This window comes from Hemiscyllium ocellatum, chromosome 12, assembly GCF_020745735.1.
Source record: "Hemiscyllium ocellatum isolate sHemOce1 chromosome 12, sHemOce1.pat.X.cur, whole genome shotgun sequence".
Taxonomy (NCBI): domain Eukaryota; kingdom Metazoa; phylum Chordata; class Chondrichthyes; order Orectolobiformes; family Hemiscylliidae; genus Hemiscyllium; species Hemiscyllium ocellatum.
The window spans coordinates 95,033,628-95,043,470 of record NC_083412.1 but is presented as its reverse complement, the minus strand read 5'-3'; the positions used below and the strand labels follow the sequence as shown (position 1 = coordinate 95,043,470).

Here is a 9,843-nt window from a genome sequence, read left to right as displayed (position 1 = left end):
GAGCTATGAACCTGCACTCCAAGGTCTCTTTGTTCAGCAACACTCCCTAGGACCTTACCATTAAGTGTATAAGTTCTGCTAAGATTTGCTTTCCCAAAATACAGCATCTTGTATTTATGTAAATTAAATTCCATCTGTCACTTCTCAGTCCATTGGCCCATCTGGTCAAGATCCCGTTGTAATCCAAGGTAACCTTCTTCACTATCCAGTACACCTCCAATTTTGGTGTCATCTGCAAACTTACTAACTGTACGTCTTATGCTCGCATCCAAATCATTTATGCAAATGACAAAAGGTAGAGGGCCCAGCACCAATCCTTGAGGCACTCCACTGGTCACAGGCCTCCAGTCTGAAAAACAACCCTCCACCAACACCCTCTGTCTCCTACCTTTGAGTCAGTTCTGTATCCAAATGGCTAGTTCTCCCTGTATTCCGTGAGATCTAACCCTGCTAATCAGCCTCCCATGGGGAACCTTGTCGAACGCCTTACTGAAGTCCATATCGATCACATCTACTGCTCTGCCCTCATCAATCCTCTTTGTTACTTCCTCAAAAATCTCAATCAAGTTTGAGAGACATGATTTCCCACTCACAAAGCCATATTGACTATCCCTAATCAGTCCTTGCCTTTCCAAATACATGTACATCCTGTCCCTCAGGACTCCTTCCAACCAGTTGCCCACCACAGAGGTCAGGCTCATTGATCTGTAGTTCCCTAGCTTGTCCTTACCACCCTTCTTAAACAGTGGCATCATGTTAGCCAACCTCCAGTCTTCTGGCACCTCACCTGTGACTATCGATGATACAAATATCTCAGCAAGAGGCCCAGCAATCACTCCTCTAGCTTCCCACAGAGGTCTAGGATACACCTGATCAGGTCCTGGGGATTTATCCACTTTTATGTTTTTGAAGACATCCAGCACTTCCTCCTCTGTAATATGGACATTTTTCAAGATGTCACCATCTATTTCCCGACAGTCTAAATCTTCCATATCCTTTTCCACAGTAAATACTGATGCAAAATACTCGTTTAGTATCTCCCCCATTTTCTGCAGCTGATCTTTGAGGGGTCCTATTTTCTCCCTAGTTACCCTTTTGTCCTTAATGTATTTGTAAAATTCCTTTGGATTGTCCTGATTTACTAAAGCTATCTCATGTCCCCGTTTTGTCCTCCTGATTTACCTCTTCAGTATACTCCTACAGCCTTTATGCTCTTCTAAGGATATACTTGATCTCTTCTGTCTATACCTCACATATGATTCCTTCTTTTTCTTAACCAAACCCTTAATTTCTTTCAACATGCCATATTCTCTATACCTACCAGCCTTTCCTTTCACCCTAACAGGAATATACTTTCTCTAGATTCTCGTTATTTTATTTCTGAAGGCTTCCTATTTTCCAGCTCTCCCTTTACCTGCAAACATCTGCCCCCAATCAGCTTTTGAAAGTTCTTGCCTATTACCATCAAAATTAGCCTTCCCCCAATTTAGAACTTTTATATCCAGTCTATCTTTTTTCATCACTCTTTTATAACTAATAGAATTATGATCACTGGTCCCAAATGCTCCCCCATTGACACCTCAGTCACCTGCCCTACCTTATTTCCCAAGTTTTACATCTTTTCTCATAGGTACATCCACAGACTGAATCAGAAAATTTCCTTGTGCGCACTTAACAAATTCCTCTCCATCAAAACTCTTAACACTATGGCAGTCCCAGTCGATGTTTGGAAAGTTAAAATCCCCTACTATAACCACCCTATTATTCTTACAAATAACTGAGATCTCCTCACAAATTTGTTTCTCAATTTCCCTCTGACAATTAGGGGGGTCTATAATACAATCCCAATAAGGTGATCATCCCTTTCTTATTTCTCAGTTCCACCCAAATAACTTCCCTGGAAATATTTCTGGAAATATCCTCCCTCAGTACAGCTGTAATGCTATCCCTTATCAAAAATGCCACTCCCCCTCCTCTCTTGCCTCCCTTTATGTCCTTCCTGTAGTATTTGTATCCTGGAACATTAAGCTGCCAGTCCTGCCCATCCCTGAGCCATGTTTCTGTAATTGCTATGATATTCCAGTCCCAAGTTCCTAACCATGCCCTGAGCTCATCTGCCTTCCCTGTTCTTCCCCTTGTATTGAAGTAAATGCAGTTTAATTTATTAGTCCTACCTTGTCCCTGCCTGCCCTGACTGTTTGAGTCGCTTCTGTTCTCAACTGTACCAGTCTCAGATTGATCTCTTTCCTCACCATTTCCTTGGGTTTTCACCCCTCCACCTTCCCCCCTCCCCCCACCACCTTACTAGTTTAAATCATCCCAAGCAGCTCTAGCAAATCTCCCTGCTTGTATTTTAGTCCCCTTCCAATTTAGGTGCAATCCATCCTTCTTGTACAGGTCACTTCTACTCCAAAAGAGATTCCAATGGTGCAAAAATGTGAATCCTTCTCCCATACACCAGCTCCTCAGCCATGCATTCATCTGCACTATCCTCCTATTCCTGCCCTCACTAGATCGTAGCACCGGGAGTAAATCAGATATTACTACTCTCGAGGACATCTTTTTTAAATTCCAGCCTAACTCTCTGTATTCTTCCTTCAGAATCTCAAACCTTTTCCCTTCCTGTGTCGTTGGTTCCAATGTGGACAATGACCTCCTGCTGGTCCCTTTCCCCTTTGAGAACATTCTGCACCCTCTCTGAGACATCCTTGATCCTGGCACCAGGGAAACAACACACCATTCTGCTTTTTCTCTGCTGGCCGCAGAAACGTCTGTCTGTACCACAGACTAGAAAGTCCCCTAACACAATCGATCTCTTGGAACCCGTCTCAACTATACCAATCTCAGACTGATCTCTTTCCTCACCATCTCCCTGGGTCACACCCCCCACCTTTGCATTAAAACCAGTCTCAATACCAGAAACTTAGCTGTTCGTGCTACATTCCACTGACAATCCATTACCCCTACATTTTCCAAAACAGCATACCTGTTTGAAATGGGGATAACCACAGAAGATCTACCTACCTACCTCTCTTATCTTTCCTGGGGTTAACCCATCTATATGACTGTATCTGCGACTTTTCTCCCTCCGATAATTGCCATCTATCACAGCCCCTTGCTCTTGTAAGTTTCTCATAGCCTCAAACTGTTGCTCCAACTATTCCATTCAAATCTGATAGGATTCGCAACCAACAGCATTTATTGCAGATATAATCCTCAGTAACACGTAAACTCTCCCTAAACTGCCACATCTGACAAGAAGAGCGTATCACTCTATGAAAGGCCATTTTTACTTCCAAGCGACAGACCAAGAAAATAGCACTGTCTTATTCCTCTACAAAACACTGCTCCAGGCTGACATAATACTTATGGTTATATTTTATGTTCAATCAAGAGACATATCTCAATAAAACATATAATCAAGAAAGAACACATTATATTCACTACTGCTGACTGAGAGCAAGGCCCCCAAAGCCACATTCACTGACCTGTCTCTGTGCTCTGACCTCTCCCAAACAGGTTCTTCATGCTCAGTTGTGAATTTCACTGTTTGTTCATTTTCCCAGATGCAGTTTCGTGTCCAGTGATAGATGAATTAAACAGCAAAGGCAGTAACTGCGCAGGTTCACTGCTGTGTCTGGGTTTCTCTCTCTCTCTCTCTCTTCCCCCCCCCCCTATCTGTTTTGCACTGACCTCACCAATACAGCACAAGATCAGGCCCTTTGGCCCATCATGTCTGTGCTGACCTTAACATTATTGTAAACTAATCTCACATGCCTGCACATGGTCTGTATCCCTCAAATCCCTACCTGTGTCTGTCTGAATGTCTATTGTCTCTGCTTCTACTGACTCCCCTGCCAGTGCATTCCAGAAACCTACCATGCTCTGTGTAAAAATCCTGCCTCTCACATCTTCTTTAATCTTTCCCCCCCCTCACTTCAAACGTAATCCTCCTAATATTTGACATTTCCGGTCTCTGACGATCCATCCTACCCTTGCCTCTCATAATCTTATATACTTCTATCAGGTCACCCCTCAGACTCTGACACTCTAGTGAAAACAATCCAGATTTGTCCATCCTGCCCTAATACCTGATACATTCCAATCCAGGCAACCTCCTGCCAAACCTCTTTCCCACCCTGTCCAAAGCCTCCACATCCTTCCTGTAGTGTTGCAACCAGAATTGCACACCATACTCCAAAATGTGGCCTTCCAGCTGTAATATCACTTTTATACTCAATGCCACAACCAATGAAGGCAAACATACCATGTGCCTTCCTTACCACCTTATCCAATTGTGTTATTACTATCAGGGAGCTTTGAACTTGTATCCCAAGATCCCAATGCTCCTCAGGGTCCTGTCATTGACTGTACATTTTCCATTGCATTTGATCTGCCAAAATGCATCACCACATACTTGTCTAGAGTAAACCCCGTTTGGCATTTCTATACCCAGCTTGCCAATTGATCAATATCCTACTGTATCCTTTGGTGACCATCCTCACTATCCACAACTCCATCAATGTTTGTGTCAGCTACGAACTTACTAATGAGACCATTTACATTTTCATTCAAAACTATTTATACATTTTACAATCAGCAGATGTCCCAGCACTGAACCTTGCATAACACTAGTAATCACAGAGCTCCAGTCAAAACAGTATTCCTTCACAACTGTCATCTGTCTCCTGTTACCAAGCCAATTTTTTAATCCAACTTACCAAGTTGGATTCCAAGTGATTTAATCCACTAGACCAGACTACCTTGAGGAACCTTGTCAAATGCTTTAGTAAAGTCCATGTCGACATCCCTATCCTCAGCAATCGTCTTTGTCACTTCCTCGAAAAATTCTATCCAGTTTCTGAGACAAGACCACTCTTGCACAAATGCTGACTATTTCTGTACATCCCATTCTTTCCCAAATGTGAGGAATCCCAGTCCCTAATAGTCTTCTCCAATAATTTGCCTACCACGATGTAAGGCTCACCAGCCTAAAATTACCTGGATTAACCCTCTTGTTCTTCACAACCAACCAACCAACATTGGTCTTTCTCCAGTCTTCGAAGGCCTCACCAGTGAGACCTCACTGGAATGTGCTGGTCCTGAACTCTCATCAACTGGCCTTTGAAAGATTTATCCTCAAACTCCCCCAATCTAATTTCTCCAGTTCCTCTCTAATTTTGTATTCATATTACTGACCGTCTAGATGTTGCTACTGTACGTTGGTGATAGAGGGGATTGATGTTAGGGATGGTGTAAATGAAGTGGGCTGCTTTGGCCTGGATGGTGTCAAGCTTCTTGAGCGTTGTTGGAGCTGCACCCATCCAGGCAAGTGGGGGGTATTCTATCACACTCCTGACTTGTGCCTTGCAGGTAGTGGACAAACTTTAGTGAAAATGTGTTGCTGGTTAAAGCACAGCAGATTAGGCAGCATCCAAGAAATAGGAAATTCGACATTTCGGGCCGTTGAATTTCCTATTCCTTGGATGCTGCCTAATCTGCTGTGCTTTAACCAGCAACACATTTTCAGCTGTAATCTCCAGCATCTGCAGACCTCATTTTTTACACAAACTTTAGTGAGTCAGGAATGAATTCTTGCTGCAATATTCCTAATGTCTGACCTGAATGTTTAGCTCCTGTATTTACTGTACATATTCGAGTAATAGTCATATTTTTATGACTACTTTTTAAGGTAAAATTTTGGGGGTCAACTATTACATGGATACTACTTTTGAGAGGCTGAAACTCATGCCTGTTGTAATTCATACCGGATCATTAGCAGAATCGCAATTGATCTCTAAATGAATAAAGGGAAAAAAATGAATTATGGTAATTCCAAACACCTGGAGTGGAACTAACAGCCAGAGGACTGGAAGACCGGGAGCAGAGCAGAACAACCGGCAGGTTGGAAAGCTGGAACGGAACGTGGCGGCCTGCACACACACTCATAAACGTTGATCTGTTATCTGTGAAGAACTGGGGTCAACTTTTACATGAGATAAACAAAAAAAATCCCAGGTTATTTGGCCAAAAATAGGGGGTTGACATTTACATGCGATCGACTATTACTTGAATATATACGGTATATGGCAAATCCAATTTAGTTTTGAGTCAATGGTAACCCCCTTGAAGTTAACAGTGTGGGATACAGTGATGGTAACACCATTAACTGTCAAGTAACAGTAGTTAGATGTTAGATGTCTTGTAGTTGAGAATGTCATTGCCTTGCACAAATGTTGCTTGCCACTTGTCAGCCCAGGCCTGCATACTTTCCGAGTCTTGTAACATTTGGACTGATTCAGATTTTAGGAGCTGCAAACTTAGTAATCAAATTGCAAACCACAAACTCCCACATATGGCAATTTTAATGGCCAGATCATCTTTGTTCTTTCAATTATGTTGGTTCATGGTGAGAAATTAACTCTCCTGCTCATCTTTGAAAAGGTGCAGCTACCTGAGAGGGCAACCAGGGTCCATAAGGCTGTGCCACTGACAGCGCTGCACTCCATCAGTATCGCAGGACTAGAAACGCTGCCTTGGCAGTTATGCTTTGGAGGACACTTTAAACTCACATCCTCTGGTTCAGAGGTTGAGTGCTATTCATAGAACTACAGCAGGTACAAGACAAAAACAAGATGGATGTAGTGTTGGTCAACTTACTGCTACAGCTGATTTGACAGAGATTGTAGCTGAATGCAGGTGTGCCATCATTGCACCATTCCTTGTTATTAATCTGGAAAATCCCATAGTTAGTTGATGTGATTATTCCATGATAGCGGTAATATCTTTTTAACGTTGTGTTGTATCCACTTTCAATGTCAGCCATACACACCCCTAAAATTAAACAGCACAAGGACACGATTGGCTGTAATATTTCACAAACACAAGTTTGACTCACTTTTAACCTTTACTTTTTTGGTTTGCTCACAGTCACAAGAAGTTGGTCTAGTGCACTCGCTGAAAGATTTTCCAACTATCAATGATTACTCGGACATCCCCAGAAACTGAAAATTAACTCCATGAGCAATGAAGACGAGCAGCAGCCCTGAAAAGCAGATTCACAGGAGAGGTTTTCTTTTGCCGACTTTGCAATGTTTTTGTTGAATCTGGAAATGGAAAAATAAAGGCTATTTGGCAGAATTAGGTGATTGGTGATGCAAAGCAACTAGGAAACTACCTAACCAGAAATCAGCGTCCAATTCTGGAATTTTGCAGTGAATGCAGTGTTGTTGGTTTTCAGCACAACGATAAAATTGTGCAAAGATTTAACTCGAGTTAACTTGGCATTTGTAAAATGTTTCAAACAGCCTGGCCATCCATAGCTCTCAGGTGATTGCAAGTTCTTGTTTATACTTCAGTTAGTGTCAACAGTGAATGCATGTTGTACGGAGTCATGTGACAGCTAAAATGGGCACCAACTTCACAGTTCGGAAAGTGATTGGTGAATTCCTTCTATTGTGTTCATCATATGCCAGCTCAGAAATGGGCCATTCAGCCCAGAAGGTCTCTGCTGGTGTTTCTACTCCATGTAAGCCTCCTCCTACTTTGCTTCATCCCATCCTTTCACTGTAACCTAAATCCACCATCCTATTTCATCGACCATCTCTTTATCGCTCAAATTGTGAGGAAGGTTTAGATCAATTTTTGGAATGTTAATTCAGGATCTCTGGACAACATTTTCAGTACATGTAGAACTCTACATTATTCAATGGCCCCCAAATCTCCTGCAGTTGAAATCTTCTTTCATTTTGTTTTGTTGCTCCCTCCGTTGTTCTGTCATAAAGTGGCTCCACTTAGATTTCAGTTACATTGCACCTCAGGCCTTTCTCTGACTATTATTTTGATAGTTAAGTGTTCTCTAGGGAGTAGTGATGGTGGAAATTTAAATTCAGTTTGAGTGAGAGCACATCAGGTCTCAAACCAGTGTCCTCAACCTAAACGAGGCCAATTACTGAGATATGGAGAAAGAGTTGCCTAAAGCAAGAAAAATTGACTGAGGGGAAAATCAGCAGATAAGCAGTGGCAGATGTTTCAGCAATATTTTGTAACACTTAGCCAAAATTTATTCGTGTATAAAACCATGATTAACTAAGAAGGATGTACCACCTGTGATTAACAAAGGTAGACAAGGAGAGTATGCAATCAAGTAACAAAAATTATCGGTAGGCCAAAGGATTGGGAATCTTGAAGGAACCAGCAATGCATGACTGAAAGGCCAATGAAGAAGAAAAAAAACCTGTGAAACTAAATTGACAAGAAACATAAAAACGAACAGAAAAAGCTTCTGCAAGTTTACAAAAAGAGAGTAGCTAAAGTGAATGTGAGGCTCTTGGAAGATGCAACTCTCGGGAATTAATAAAGGGAAATGGCAAATGATTTGAACGAATATTTTGTTTTGGACTTTGAGTGAGAATGGTATGAGCACCTGAAAGATAACATGCAAGCAAAATGCTAATGAGAACAAAATTCTTCAATAGTCACCATCATGAGGGATAAAATATTTGGCAAACTAATAACTGACTAGTTGCCAGGACCTGCTGGCTTGTATTCAAGAGCTTTAAAGGAAGTGGCTTCAGAGGTAGAGGAAGCATCTGTTGTAATATTCCAGAACTCACAAGGTACTTGGAGGGTTCCAGCAGATTGGAAAATCACTAATGTGCCACCCTTGTTCAAGAATGGAGGGACACAGAAAGTAGAAAACTATAGCGTAATGCATTGACAGAAGTCACATGACACCTGGTTCTTGTACAATATGTTTATTTGAAATCACAAACTTTCGGAACGCTGCTCCTTCGTCAGGTGTCATGTGACTTCTGACTTTGTCCACACCAGTCCAACACTGGCACCTCCACATCATTGAAAAAGAGTTAGAGTCCATTATCAAGGAAGACATTTGGAAAAGCTTAATGCCATCAAGCAGTGTCAACATAATTTAATGAAATGGATTTGGAAATGGAGGGATAGAGATGAGGTAGAGATCAAACAGAGCACGACAGGAGCTAACATCAGATCTGATGAAAGGTCACAACCTAAATCGCTTTCTCTGCCTTCAGAGGCTGACTGAACTGTCGGGTTTCTCGGCCACTTTCTGTTTTTATTTTTGGCTTACCTGAAGTTTCTTATGTGCTGAGACCTGGAGATGCACTGACCTGAGGAAGGTAAAACCTTTTTCAGCTGTTTCCCCCTTCTCTCCTCTCATGCTTTCTCTTCCTGGGAGCGGCTGGCCCCTTGTAGCTGGGGGCTCTGTATAACCCAGCCCAACATCACACAGTGCATTGACTCTCTAGCTCACTGACAGGAACCTAACATGAACACTATTGTGACAGGCAATGAGGTGAAAGAGTGGGGATACGTAAATGCACTGGGCTTTGTGAAAAAGCAATGAAACAGTGAGACTCACAGTCCGCCAATCTGTGCCTGTGAAATCCATCTAATCCTTTATCCTTCAAAATCCGAGCAAATTCGCATTTCTCATAGACCTTGGCACCTATTGACATAAACAGGAGACTGAGAAGTAGGAGTGCCCTCATTAGCTCAGCCGTCTCAATTGATTCTGTTCTGACACGGAAATATTATGTTCAGCTCACAAAGTTCCACAAAGACAAACCTGGAAAATAATGAGAGAAAGAAAATGCATTTTGAATGACAAAGTGTGCCAATGATTTAATGATAATCAGACTGTGGAATTAGGGGAAGGATGATAAACAGCTGGGGGACCAGGACAGCTTTGTTTAATCTCTCCCCTCTATCTTTCTGAAGGCTGAATACAGCAGCTTTACTTCTCATTGCCCAAGAGATGCATTTGTCAACCGTTAGACAGGTTCTCTGCCACAGAAAGTGGTT

General features: G+C 42.1%; 1 protein-coding gene across 1 annotated transcript; it reads right to left on the bottom strand.

The window, feature by feature from the left end:
• Nucleotides 1-6,568: 6,568 nt before the first annotated feature.
• LOC132820637 (lysozyme C-1-like) lies at nt 6,569-9,530 on the bottom strand. Its single transcript, XM_060832839.1, has 2 exons — nt 9,401-9,530; nt 6,569-6,834 (listed from the first exon to the last, which is right to left on the bottom strand). Exons 1-2 carry the CDS (start codon nt 9,528-9,530, stop codon nt 6,569-6,571), a joined length of 396 nt encoding a protein of 131 aa, XP_060688822.1.
• Nucleotides 9,531-9,843: the final 313 nt, after the last annotated feature.

Coding starts and splice junctions, on each gene's coding strand:
- LOC132820637 (XM_060832839.1), bottom strand. CDS start 9,530: ATGAGGGCACTCCTACTTCTCAGTCTCCTGTTTATGTCAATAGGTGCC. Junction 6,835..9,400: donor CAGGCACAGATTGGCGGACT/GTGAGTCTCACT, acceptor GTTTAATTTTAG/GGGTGTGTATGGCTGACATT.